Source organism: Dendrobates tinctorius, unplaced genomic scaffold (genome assembly GCF_039654945.1).
Source record: "Dendrobates tinctorius isolate UK_male_01 unplaced genomic scaffold, ASM3965494v1 ptg000243l, whole genome shotgun sequence".
Classification (NCBI taxonomy): domain Eukaryota; kingdom Metazoa; phylum Chordata; class Amphibia; order Anura; family Dendrobatidae; genus Dendrobates; species Dendrobates tinctorius.
The window spans coordinates 6,324,443-6,339,350 of record NW_027361910.1 but is presented as its reverse complement, the minus strand read 5'-3'; the positions used below and the strand labels follow the sequence as shown (position 1 = coordinate 6,339,350).

Below are 14,908 nucleotides of genomic sequence, written 5' to 3'. Positions count from 1 at the left end.
TATCCATATAAATCCTGCTGACAAATTCCCTTTAAAGATTTAGGAGAACTTGGTATTTTTTATTTGTTTTTCCGCATCTAGACTGCAGATATCAATAACAATCCGTAATACAGATGTCACACAAACCTGAACTTTTCATCCATACTTAACATCCTTAATCTTCATGTTCTTTTCTTCATGACTGATACACTAGATTACAATAAACACTCTTTTACTCTTTCCCTTGCAGCTCCGGTTCAGGTATTTGGTCCAATGAAGGATGTATTCGTGTAGAAGGAAACGTGAATTACAGTGTTTGTCGCTGCAATCATCTCACTAACTTTGCCATTTTAATGCAGGTTGTGCCTGTCTCGGTAAGAACACATTTTCGATTATTTTAGAATGGCTTATTGTTTTCATCAATTTTAAAGACGCCTCGGGTGTTAATGGGGAATGAGTATTTGCTTCCCCTAAAATGGGCAAGTCTCAACATTTTGAGTGATTAAAATTGAAAATCGCTTGCAATTTACTTGTTAAAAAAGATCTTCATTCCTAAAAACCGAGGGATTATTAATTTTATTGTTTGCTGCTTGTTGCCTAATTTACTGAGCACTACTGCAGTCATTTAGCTATGCTTTATGTGCAGCGCTTAGAAGCTCTTTACATTCTTAAGTGATGCTCTGAAGCCGCTCAGATCCAGTAATTCAGTTTGGCACAGCCCGCCTCTGATTCTGAATAGTGCACAATTTGTGTTAGTGGCACTACAATGTTGCTGGCCTGAACTGTCAATCTAGCAGGAGCGCACCATTCCCCTGCAAGCAGGAAGCCATGAAGCAGGGGAGCTATGTGCTCCTGATTGAGAACATTGGACAACTTCTTTAATGTTGCAGTTTTATATGAGTTAGGTTTCTTTTCCAGTACTCCTGTTTAGCTTCTTTAAGAATGGCATACATGGTTACGCTGTTTATTATTCTGTAGTGCTCAATATAAGACTTACTAGGACAAAAATCTGGTCTGAAAAAAACTCTATTTAGGTTCATAGATTAAAATTCACAGGAAAGTGCTATGAAATGTATTTATGGCAAACAATTTGGAGGTAAATCAGATCTATTCATACGTACACTCTTTGACTGTTTCTAAGCAAACACAATGCCAAAAAAGCATAAAATCTAAAAATTATAGATGTGCTAAAAAAGCAAGTAATGAAAGAAAAAAAAAACATGCTACACTGCTGCATTTTACAATAGACTCTTCCTATTTGTCTTTCTTTCTAGCTATCATCAGAAAATGACTTATTGGTCAAATCAGGTTTTTGTGACATGTATACTTGAGAAGCTTTTGGCAATGTTATTTTCTTTTCACCATATCACAGCCTGTTTATAAATAAATAATAGAAATATTACAGTTTTCACTCTGGCCACTGTGCCTTTTCTGTACATTAGCCATAATGATCAGACCCTGACCCTATTTTTGTATTGAAGCATCTAATGAACATGTACAAAAGTGATTGTGATTGGTGGGGAAAAAGGTCAGTTGTGACATCGCTTATTATGATTGGTGGATCCTGTGTTATCAGCAGCCTATAAAGATGTTGTAATTCTAGACATTAATAAATAATAAATAAATAAAGACAATTGTAATCCTGCCTTGCTGAAAACTCTTTCTAAATGGACAAGAAGTCTGATTGTACAAAAACCCCAGTAGCTTGTGAATCCTCACACTGCACACTGCGTGCTGTGAGGATTCTCCGTTGTCGGAGCCAGGAATGGTGGTCACTTGACTGCAAGTATATGATATACATACTGTCACGATCCATTTCTTGGATCTGTGTCAGATCTGGATTTCCTCACATTTTAACCTTTTTTTCTTTTCGGCCATCGGGGGTTAATATGAGTTTTTGCCCCCAGTGGCCACTGATGTTACTACAGCTGTAGTTGGTCTGCTGATGGGTTTCCCCCTGGTGGCTGCTGGTGTTACTGCATGGTTACTGCATGGTGATTAATTATCTATGAAGGTGGTGACTACTCCCCCTCCTTCCTATAAAAGGTCATCAGGTGCTGTAGATCATTGTTGGTTAAACACTTGCTCTTGGGAGACCAACCAAGCTGGAGTTCAGGAGCTGACAGAGTTCTGAGGCGCTTCAGTTGTTTGCTGTTGTCAAGTGGCTAACTCTGCGGTCCAGGAGCATTGCTGCAGAGCAAGCTAAGTTTTGTTTTGTTTTACCCTGTCTGTCGTATCTTTCCTTTGGGTTTTGTGCAGTACGCTTTTTCCCTGTCTCACCTCCTGGGGAGGGGGTTGGTGCCTCTTAGCTTAGGGCTAAACAGGAGACAGGGACAGGTCGGGGACTTGGGCCTTACTACCATTAAGTGTACCCCCAAGTTAAGGAAAGACAGGGCACCCCCTTAGCCTGAGGTGCAGTTCAGGGTCCCTGGTTCCACATCATCTGTTTTCATCTTACTGCCCTGTGACACATACTCCCGGCCACATTCTGACTAGATGGGCGAGGCCTCGCTCAATACAAGTGTATATAAAACGAGTCTGGAAACAGTCTAGTCGTAATGTGGCTGGGATTATGCATATCTTATACTTGCGGTCACATGACTGCCATTCCTGGCACCGACCCTAGAGAATCCTCAAAGTGCGCAATGTGCGATGTGAGGATTCACAAGTCTGCAGTCACATAGAGTGATTGCAGACTTGTAATTTAAAACTAGACAACCCTTTTAAAAAACATTTTGTGGGTGACAGATTCCCTTTGATCTTCTCTCATGAAATAATGGCTGGAGTTTACTAGTGATGTTAGACAAAGTCTTTGTTCATATGTTATCTAGAGACTATTGGCAATAGGCCATTGTACTTGGGGGAGGCTGTATTCACTTGTATCTATGTGAAGCCGTAAAGATAACTTTAATAATTTCTTCCTCATATAAATATCCTTTTCTTCCGTTTTTAATTTGTTTAATACATAACATATTTGGTGACTTTTGTATCAAAGTCATTTACTCTCTAAATTAGTCACAGTACAAAGTTTACAGCTAAGAGGAAAAGTGCACTTTACTTGGGCCAAAACAAGAAAGCTGCTCTTCTATTTATGATGTTAGCAATGAACAGCCCTTTCTGATCCCTCAATGATGTTTATATATAAATTATCAACCAAGAAAATTCACTATTAACATAAAGTAATCCATAAAGGGCAAGGTAAAATAATAAAAATGTGTTCATGTATATCATAAATAACTCACAACAATTGGTGTGAAAGGGCGCACAGTGAATAATTTGGACCCACTTAGTTGCCACATATTTGGCTTTGGCCTAAACCCAGGAGTGTAAAGAGATATTTGGTTTTTACCCTATTAGTACCCCCTGCGAATTATGCCGCAGGCAATCTCCAGGTCACAGCCCTGATGTAAAGTAAGCAGATGACCCGAAGGTGTGGTGATTAGTGTTGAGCATTCCGATACCGCAAGTATCGGGTATCGGCCGATACTTGCTGTATCGGAATTCCGATACCGACTTCCGATATTTTTTCAATATCGGAATTCGGCATCGGAATCGGAAGTTCAGTTGATTGACGGCCTGACGTCATCATGATGCGCGGTGTGTGCGCATCATGATGCGCCGTCATTTCGGGCCTTCCGGGGGTCTCTGCCGGCCTGCCGGGGGGCTGTGCCGGCCTGCCGGGGGGCTGTGTGGACTGCCCGGGGTCTGTACCGGCCTGCCGGGGGACTGTGCCGGCCTGCCGGTGGTCTGTGCACCCTGTGGGGGTCTGTACCGGCCTGCCGGGGGGCTGTGCCGGCCTGCCGGGGGGCTGTGCTGATGTCCGGGGGTCTGTGCAAGCATCGTCCGATGGGACTACAAGTCCCATCGGGCGATGCCTGCTACCATGACAGTGATTGACACATTAGCCAATGATGGGACAGTAGTAGTCCCATCATCCAGCTAATGTGTTAAATGTTAAAAAAAAAAAAAAAAAAATACTACATACATACTACATGCATGCTACATACATACTACATGCATGCTACATACATACTACATATATACTACATACATACTACATACATGCTACATACATACTGCATGCTACATACATACTACATACATACTACATGCATGCTACATACATACTACATATATACTACATACATACTACATACATGCTACATACATACTGCATGCTACATACATACTACATACATACTACATGCATGCTACATACATACTACATATATACTACATACATACTACATACATGCTACATACATACTGCATGCTACATACATACTACATACATACTACATACATACTACATGCATGCTACATACATACTACATATATACTACATGCATGCTACATACATACTACATGCTACATACATACTACATATATACTACATACATACTACATACATGCTACATACATACTGCATGCTACATACATACTACATACATACTACATACATACTACATGCATGCTACATACATACTACATGCATGCTACATACATACTACATGCATGCTACATGCATGCTACATACATACTACATGCTACATACATACCACATATATACTACATACATACAATACATTCATACAATACATACATAGACATACAGTACATATAACATAGAGTAACATACTTACCAATACTTGTCACATTGTTCCCCGAAGCCATTGTCTTTTCCGGGATAAATATTAACATAACAAACCACAAAAATACTCACCCACGATCCGAAGCAGTCCACGAGTGTGTCCCACGACGATCTTGGGTAGAGAACTGCAGCATCAGATGATGCTGCCGTTCTCTACGGGCTGCAGGAATCCAATGACGGAAGGTAGGTATCCTTCCGCACTGTATTCCTCCGCCACTTAAAAAAAAAAAGTCCCTAGTCTCACTTTATGCCATTGCTGTGTGGGAATTTCCCACACAGCAATGGCATAAAGTGAGACTAGGGACTTTTTTTTTTTTAAGTGGCGGAGGAATACAGTGCGGAAGGATACCTACCTTCCGTCATTGGATTCCTGCAGCCCGTAGAGAACGGCAGCATCATCTGATGCTGCAGTTCTCTACCCAAGATCGTCGTGGGACACACTCGTGGACTGCTTCGGATCGTGGGTGAGTATTTTTGTGGTTTGTTATGTTAATATTTATCCCGGAAAAGACAATGGCTTCGGGGAACAATGTGACAAGTATTGGTAAGTATGTTACTCTATGTTATATGTACTGTATGTCTATGTATGTATTGTATGAATGTATTGTATGTATGTAGTATATATGTGGTATGTATGTAGCATGTAGTATGTATGTAGCATGCATGTAGTATGTATGTAGCATGCATGTAGTATATATGTAGTATGTATGTAGCATGTAGTATGTAGCATGCATGTAGTATATATGTAGTATGTATGTAGCATGTAGTATGTATGTAGCATGCATGTAGTATATATGTAGTATGTATGTAGCATGTAGTATGTATGTAGCATGCATGTAGTATATATGTAGTATGTATGTAGCATGTAGTATGTATGTAGCATGTAGTATGTATGTAGCATGCATGTAGTATATATGTAGTATGTATGTAGCATGTAGTATGTATGTAGCATGTAGTATGTATGTAGCATGCATGTAGTATATATGTGGTATGTATGTAGCATGCATGTAGCATGCATGTAGTATGTATGTAGTATGTATGTAGTATATATGTAGTATGTATGTAGTATGTATGTAGCATGCATGTAGCATGCAGTATGTATGTAGCATGCATGTAGTATATATGTAGTATGTATGTAGCATGTAGTATGTAGCATGCATGTAGTATATATGTAGTATGTAGCATGTAGTATGTATGTAGCATGCATGTAGTATATATGTGTTATGTATGTAGCATGTAGCATGCATGTAGCATGCATGTAGTATGTATGTAGTATATATGTGGTATGTATGTAGCATGCAGTATGTATGTAGCATGCATGTAGTATATATGTAGTATGTATGTTGCATGTAGTATTTATGTAGTATGAATGTAGCATGTATGTAGTATGTAGTATGTATGTAGCATGTATGTAGTATGCATGTTGTATGTATGTAGCATGTAATTTTTTTTTTTTTTTTTTTTTTTACATTTAACACATTAGCCGGATGATGGGACTACTACTGTCCCATCATTGGCTAATGTGTCAATCACTGTCATGGTAGCAGGCATCGCCCGATGGGACTTGTAGTCCCATCGGACGATGCCTGCACAGACCCCCGGAGCCTGCACAGACCACCGGCAGGCCGGCACAGCCCCCCGGCAGGCCGGCACAGCCCCCCGGCAGGCCGGCACAGCCCCCTGGAGCCTGCACAGCCCCCCGGCAGGCCAGCACAGCCCCCCCGGCAGGCCGGCACAGCCCCCCGGCAGGCCGGCACAGCCCCCCGGAGCCTGCACAGACCACCGGCAGGCCGGCACAGACCACCGGAGCCTGCACAGACCCCCTGGCAGGCCGGCACAGCCCCCCGAAAGGCCCGTACAGACCCCAGAGAGGCTGTACAAGGGCAGGAAAGGGTTTTTCTTATTCCGATACCGGAAGTCCCATAGACTTGAATGGGACTTCCGGTATCGGAATCGGCGATACCGATACTTTTTTTAAAGATCGGCCGATACCATCCGATACGATACTTTGAAGTATCGGACGGTATCGCTCAACTCTAGTGGTGATAGTAATAATTTTAATTATGTATTGCCACCATATTCCGCGGCACTCTATAATAAATCGGGAACATGTACAAACAAAGTAACACACAGTTCAATAGTTTCAAGAGGTGTCAGGATTCTGCTCACAATCTTACAATCTGTAAGGGCACCAGAGGACATAAAAAGTAAAATGTGCTTGTCATGTATGGTCCAGCCATCATTATTATAGATAGGGCATTTCAGATAAGGTATGAAGCGGTTATCAGCAAGTATCTGTCTACGTGCAGTAACCAAGTGTTAGTGGGTGCAAGGAGGAAGAGGTGAAAGATGAGTAGAAAATTTAGAAAGGTGGAACAGAGAAGTGTTAGATTAGTGATGTGGTTTTAAATCACGCTTAAAAATGTGGGGGCTCAGTATTAGTCAGATTGTCTGGGATATTGTCACGGCCCCTGTCTGCTCACCTGCTCGCTCCCGCAACACAGCCTCTCACCTCCCGTCAGCTGCAGCGTCTTCCTCTGACTGGTCCGTGGCCGACGACGTCACTGCATGCTTTGCGCTTGCGCCGTAGGCCATGGCCGCGTCTCCCTCCACCTCCTTGTGCTCCGGCGGTGCCTTGACCCGGAAGCACTGCCGGACCAGTGGGAGGCTGTCCTGGGGTATTTCAGGCCGCCCTCCTGTAATGGAGGTGCCTGATCCTCATGTTTAAACTACACATTAGGCCCTTCCCCTGTGTTCTGTGCTCATCTCTCTCTCCTGTGCTTGCTTCCCTGCAGTCCCTGCTCCATCCTGCTGCCCGTGCCTGTTTCCTGCCGTCCTACTCCGGTCCTGTGCCCCTGCTCCGTCCTGCTGTCCATGTCTACCTCCTGCCATCCTACTCCGATCCTGTGCCCTTGCTCTGTCCTGCTGTCTGTGTCTACCTCCTGCCATCTCACTCCGGTCCTGTGCCTTTGCTCCGTCCTGCTGTCCGTGTCTGTCTTCTGCTGTACTATTCTGGTCTCACCACCTGAGTCCTACTCTGTCCTGGTGCTCTTGGTACCTCGCACATAGTCCTACTCCTGTCCATCCTGAGCCGCCCCTCTTGGTCCCGGCTGCCGTGGTATTCGAACCTCTGGGCCTGCTCCTAACAATCCCTGTACAGGGGTCAGCTTCACCTGGTTGCTCGCCCGGGGACCCCTCGGTGCCACGGTCCAGAGGGTCCACTCCTGGAGTCTTGTCTCACCAAACTAGGACGCTAACAGGTACTGTATGCCAATGAACTGGTGTAGGACGAAAGGAGTCTTGGAGATGAAAGTGCAAGGTTCGGATTATGGAGTATGTTAGTCTTTGTTCCATTTCAGAACAGAGAACATGGATAGGGTGATAGACAGCGATGAGAGGAGATATAGATACAAAACTGTGTAGAGCTTTGTGGGTGAGAGAGGTAAGTTTGTATTGTATTCTGTAATGAATAGGCAAAAAGTGCAATGAATGGCACAAGGTAGATATCAGTGTAGTGGCTGGACAGAAATATGATCCGGGGCTGCCACATTCAGGATCAGCAGAGAGTTTCAGTAGTCCAGTCGAGAATGAATAGGATTGACAGTAAGAGTTTTTCAATTTCAAAGGGGAGAAAAGGTCATATTCTGGAGATATTTGTAAGATGCAGGTAACATGATCAATTGAGTGATTGGATATAGGGAATAAAGGAAAGTTCTTTGTTAAATATAACCCCAAGGCAGAGAACGTGCTGCTTGGGAGTTCTGCTTGACCTACCCAGGGCACTTGCAATATCGGGTATAGGTAGGTTAGAAGAAGGTGGAAACATGAGAAGTTCATAAAACAGTAGTAGGCACAAAAACAATAGGCAGAAATCATCATCCAGAGTTGGGTTTATCATATGCAGTAGACATTCAGCTGCAGAAGACAGACAGAGGTCAGGGTAGGTGTCAGACAGAAATGCAAGTTCAAACACACAAGCAAAATTGATAACGGGAAACTTATGAACAAACAACTTAGAAAACAGTAGGAAGCAAATGGATCTTGTGTGGACTGGGTTCTAATAAAGCAGAAAATAAACCAAAATGCTATCATTATGATCTATCAAAGTCCTTATGAAGAACTTTTCTGTCAACATTTTTTGAAATAGAATAGTAGAGAACAAAATCAATGTTGCTTTGAGTTTCTTGTCTCCAATTCATTTTCCCTATCTTCCCTTTATCTTGACATATGATCTTTTCCAAAGCTTTTCTGCCTTTCATTTTCAAGATCTTTCTCAGGAGTTTAATGAGAAATGAACTTTTCTTTGTGTTGGGTAAAATTTCAAGTGGCTGGGCCCTCACATCTACCTACTGTCAATTTTTGGAAAAAAAGGTCACTGTATTAAATATATTTTCCTGACCCTACACACAAAGATAGACATGTTTCTATGGAGATGCCAGTCATTTTCCTTGGCATTCCTCCAGTATTACAAATGTGTTCTGTTGAGATATGTTCAAGGTATAATGTCAGAGTGTTCTCTGTGAAATAAGGTTGTCTTGTCATCAAACAGAACTCCTCCATAATTCTTTACTGGCAGGGTCTACAGAACAGCAGGATCTGGCTCAGGTCTTCTGATCATCTCGTATTATGTATGTTGTACATGGGTAGGATCTTTTTCTCAGAAAGGTCACAGTGATTGCCTTCAGTAGACATTTGTTGCTGGAGGTCTCATTTGTGTCAAAATACAGTTTTACTTCTAGGGCAGGAGGTTAAACAACAGGAATAAAAATAGATAGTTTAAAATATCTGCACACTGTGGGAAAAGGCATATAATCATTTTACTCTCACAAACCAAATTACAATCTAAATATAAGGTAGCTATAAAGACTTATCCTGATGGGAAAAAATAAGCTGATGGTTGACCTGGAAAAACAATAGGGAGTTAGAAAATGCAATTTCCATGCGGCGTGTATTAAACATTTGCCCATGTTGTTGATTTATTTCCTAATATCTGGCACAACTGATCTATTTTTTTAGTATAAGCTCCAAAGTGTTCTTATAAAGCTAGAAACAATTAAATTGACAAATTCCCCCCATATAAATCCAATATACAGTGCACCATTCCAAGAAGCCATTAGTAAAGTTTTCTAATTAGCATTACCTTACCAACTATTAGAACTAGAATATTTTATAGCCAAATAGGACTGGCGTTATGTGCAGCACAAAACAAATGATGCAAATAAAAGTCTAAAAATCATCTCCAAATATCCAAACCTGTAATCGCATTTGTTCCAAAATGATTACGTTATCTTTTTCTTTTTTTTTTTTGCAATCATTGAAGCGTAATTTCTTTGATTTATTCCATTTCATTAAGCATGTCTCTTGCATGTCTAATCATTTGTGCAGTTATATAAAACTGGAAACAATAATGGTAGAAATATGTGACGACATCTCTGTAGAACATTTCTAGGCTAAAACACATTTGGCTTTTTTCCTTCTGATAAAGTGAAAAGTAGAAGAAAACAATTACACGTCTTTATGTAATCCAAAATGGTCTTTTCTGTGGCTTTTCCTTTATTGATGAGATAATGTAGTAGTATTGCTAATTCAAACCAGTTTTTACTCCATGGCAGATGTAGCACTGGGAATACATTTGAAGAAGTTCTGGCAGCCATTCCTATAGTTGGCAGGCTTCAATTTAATCATGGGAATCAAGAAGTTATTACCCTATGTATTCACCTGCATGTCTAATGATGAGTTATATGGGGAAGTTTGTTCAGGACTGTCAAGTTTCTGATCTCCATAAAATTAACTTGCTTCTGCCAATGTCAACAGGGCTGTCTCTCTTATGAACTGCTCCTCATAGCAAAAGCAGAAGTGTTCGATTAATGGGCATCATTGTTAAAAATAAATATGAATAAATGTCATTTTGTGATTTCTAGGTATGTATGCAAAAGTTTAGCTCTTAGTCACACAATAAACTATATGAGCAAGCCCACCAATGCCTACGGCCATGTCCACACTTTGAGTATTTGGTGAGTTTTTTACCTCAGTATTTGTAGGCCAAACCCAGGAGAGGAACAATCAGAGGAAAAGTCTAATAGAAACACGTCACCACTTCTGGATTTATCACCCTCTCCTGGTTTTGGCTTACAAATGTTGAGGTAAAAAACACACTTAATACTCAACATGTGAAAGTAGCTTTGAAGTAATTTGTGATTAACTTTTGTATTGTAAGATTTGACCAAAATAAAACCAACATGTTTTATTTTTTTTCTAAAGTCAATACATTTACCAGGATCAAATAGCAAAAAAACTTCAGACTCAATAAAAAGGCCTTATTGAGACATCCGATTTTCATGTTGAGTGCTATCCATGTTTTTTATGGATAGTCCATGGGGCCATTCACGTGTCCGATATTTTTTGAAAAATCATGGAGACATGTCAAATTTTGATCCAAGGTTCGGATAAAATTTGGCAATGCAAGTCGATAGGTCCATGAAAAATGTAGGGCCACACTTGGATGACATCTTGAACTGTCACAAAAGAGTAGAGTTTTTGGGGTTGCAAAATTTCTGCACCATTTCTGCACCTATTATTTAAATTAGGTTACTTGCATTTTGTCTTTTGTGTGCTTTTGTAACATATGTTTGTATCATGTTTTTGATACTTGGTTTTTTTTTCTTGTTGGTGTGTCATGCTTCAAATAAATAGAACTAAGTGAATAAACTAAAAAGAAACAAAAAATGATGAAATATATATCAAGTTTTGTTGAATCATGGTATTAAAAACATATAAAATAGGGAAAACCAGAGAACAACAATTTGATATATATTTTACCATTTTTTGTTTCTTTTTGGCTTATTCACTTAGTTCTGAGTAGTTTTTTGTGAATATCCATAATTAATGTTGCTTCATCATAGTGATGCATCAAATAAAGCTGCTTTGTTTTTGATACTTCTTGGTATTTGGTTTTGTCAAAACTTTAATGATATACTTAGGTGCATATTACATATGTTTTTGATGCGCTTCTGCCACGTATTTGCTCTGAAAAATGCATGTGCAGATTTTCTGCATCTAATGCAAGTCTATTGGAGAGAACTCAGTGTAAACGTAAGAGAAATTGACATGAGTTCAGTTTACGCTGTGTTAAAAAGAAGCAAAGTGGGCATGAGATTTCTATGAATCCCATGTACTTTGCTGGATGCCCCAAAAACTCATTGTGGGAACGTAGCCTCCTTCTTTTGGCACAGCGCAAAAAGAGTGAGAGACCTGTTTGTAAAGTGTTGAAGGTATACTCATGATAAGTCTTAGATGTGCATTACTACATAAATTTATATAATAACCATGAAAGTATTATAATCAGTAATACTAGAATGAGAACTAAAATATAGGCCCATTGGTCATTGCCTGGGCATTGACATAAGATGGCATGTGGACACAGAAGGATTTTTCCATTTTGGTCCTGATCTCCCATGTGGGATATTTCCAGTGTAACAGACATTACAGATGTGCAAATATTTCCCCTGTGAACATCCCAGATGTTCCACTTTGAAATATTTGCAGAAACAAAATGTATTAATAGATATTCGAGATATTGCCGAGGTATCTAGGAACCTTCCATGAACTAATTGTGTGCTCACCCATGAGAATTTCCCTCTGAACAAGAAATCACTTTTCTCCTTCTTAGGTATTTGTCTTGTACAGTTGCCTTCTCCCATGAGGCGATGCCCTTGTTGACTAGCAGCTCATTTGGAATTACATTTCTTGATATTATCATCTTAAATGTGTGCTGGATGACGAGCAAAGAAACGTTAGTCAAATTGGAAACTAATAATATCTTATTTCTATCAAGTACATGGCAGTTCCATGGAGGTCATGGAAAGAAAGAAGAACATAAAGTAATTTCAAGTCAACACCTCTAATTTTAACTGTTCCATATGACATTTCAAGCTTTTGTGGCTCTCCCATCATGTCGTATTGTAAATGAACAGTTATCTCTGATAATTCCCACTTAGTCATTAGAAATATCACCTTTATGTGACACTGACTTTTGTCATTTTTCGGAAGTGCTCTACTGTCTCATTTCAGGTTATCAAACTACAATCATTTATCTAGTTTTACTTACTTTTCTAAATGTCATCCACTGCTCATTTCTGAAAGCACAAAAGGTAAATTATTCAGTACAGACCATTCTCTATTTTGATCCTCCTTTTCTATCTGTACTTATATATGGTAATGATTAACCAAGAAAACTGTCACGTTCATCACTGTATATACTGTACAATAAAATGTGTTAATGGGAGTTTATTAGCTCAAAATGACAGTTAAACCAAGCATAATCTCTCAGCGCACCCTTAAGGTGGCCACCCACACTAGATGGTTGTTGACCGAATGATGCTTTTGCTGATCGTTCGGCCAACAGCCATCTCAGCTGATTGTTTCAGATGAGAAAGTGGCCCAACTGCCACGTTGGCTAGCAGTTTATATCAGGGAGAACAATGCGATTGGCAGTCCGTAATTTGACATGCTTGATTGAAATCTCTCCCAATCATCAGTTGACTGGCGCCCCCATACACATTAGACCACCACCAAACCTGTTGATATCGATAGATTCAGTCAACTTAAGTCTAATGTGTATGAGGTTCTTTATTGTAGTAAAGTGGAACATCACCTGCACCTTGAAGATTGTAGTGCAACTATGTGATATTGAAACATGTTTGTAGATTTAGTAAGTTACATCAAATATCTTGTCTTGTATGCCTTATACACATACTGTGATATTGATCTCTGATAAAATATTGCTTTTTCATTGTAATCCCTTTAAGTGTGATGGAGTTAGTGTGATATAAAGCTACACATCAGACACAGGGCGAAGGAAGACTTTCTAGTTATACGAGGCTCTGCAGCCAGGAGAACTTTAGTTCAGGTGTCAATATTGAGTTCTCAGGGAGAGGTGTAGTGGAGGAATTAGGTAGCAATGTGTGTGTGGGTCAAGAAGCAACACCACAGGTAGCAAGAAAGTAATTGGATTATAGAAGTTTGTTATTGGATCCTAGATCTGGACAGTTAAACCTTGCTGCCCTAGGAAGTGGAACAGCCAGAAATAAGACCTCAGTTTCAGTAGGTATGGAGTCAGGAGTCCAGACAGGAACTGCTGTGGGTTTCTGTGGATTATGTGGCAGCAGGGCGAGGACAGGACAGAGGCAATTTGTAGGATATTTCTGGAAGTGCTAATGACGACTTCTGGGCGGCTAGGTCAGGGTTTGTGTACTGCGCTAAAGTATGCAGAAGAAAGAAGCCACCAAGGATGATGTATGATGAAGGTACTAACACTGGTGTGTGAGTTCTCTATAGCAGTCCTCGGCCCATGTGACCCTTACTGATGGGTCAGTTAAGTGCACCTTTCCACCTACTTGTTTTCAATCAATCTTTGCCTTTCTCTGATTCCAGTAAGGCCAGAGTTGTCCATCAAAGAAGCGGAGGATGGAGATAATGTACAAGTGCACTTCACTGCTCAGCCTCACCAAGAGTACACAGAGCACTTGTGATTCATTTGAACAGTCATTTTGCCTTGACAGACTCCATTTAAGGCCATGTTTACACGTTCAGTATTTGTTCAGTATCTTACATCAGTATATGTAAGCCAAAATCAGAAGTGGAACAATCTGAGAAGTATAACTGTAACATGTTCACCAAATACTGATGTAAAATGCTAAACAAATACTGAGCGTGTGAAGGTGGTTTAACCCAGCATTCAACTGTCCAGAAAGTCTGATACTCTACTATCACTTTCTTGGTTTGAGTGTGTCTCAGGAGTGCTGCAATGGTGATTTTATCCTTTATAATGGTGTGACCCCAGGGAACATGTGGCCTGTGTAAAACATTGCACCAATCTAAATGAGGAGGAGAATCTACTATAAAAGAGCGTACTGGAGCAAAAGTATGGACATATGCCTTTAAGTGACAGGCACCCCTAGCTATGAGGTCAGGCCAAAGCTGTCTCATAATTTGGGCCTTCTATTGAGTTGTGGCTGGGTCTGTTTGTGACCTATGTGCTGATGTGAGATTTCCTCTTAGAGCCATAAGACTGGCTAGCACCATCAGTGCACTGCTTTGAGTGGCTACAGGCAGTGAAAATAGTGTATTTAGAATGAGTTAGGTGAAGTGAGGAGTCCTCCCAGGATTTGAAATCTTTGCAGCTTATGGCTTTCTGTGTAAGAAGTCCAGCAAGCAGAGAGAAGTCCCAGTATAAGTTGTTCAACCTGATTCCTAAAAGTGTGGAGGAAGGAGTCTCTC

The 14,908-nt window shown here is 40.6% G+C and overlaps 1 protein-coding gene across 2 annotated transcripts in view; it reads left to right on the top strand.

The window, feature by feature from the left end:
- ADGRD1 (adhesion G protein-coupled receptor D1) overlaps positions 1-14,908 on the top strand; it is a 1,079,490-nt gene that overhangs the window by 497,233 nt on the left and 567,349 nt on the right. For both annotated transcript variants that reach the window (XM_073557041.1, XM_073557040.1), the window contains one exon: positions 230-353. In XM_073557041.1, the coding sequence (XP_073413142.1) occupies positions 230-353 (124 nt within the window). The remainder of the gene's footprint in view (positions 1-229; positions 354-14,908) is intronic.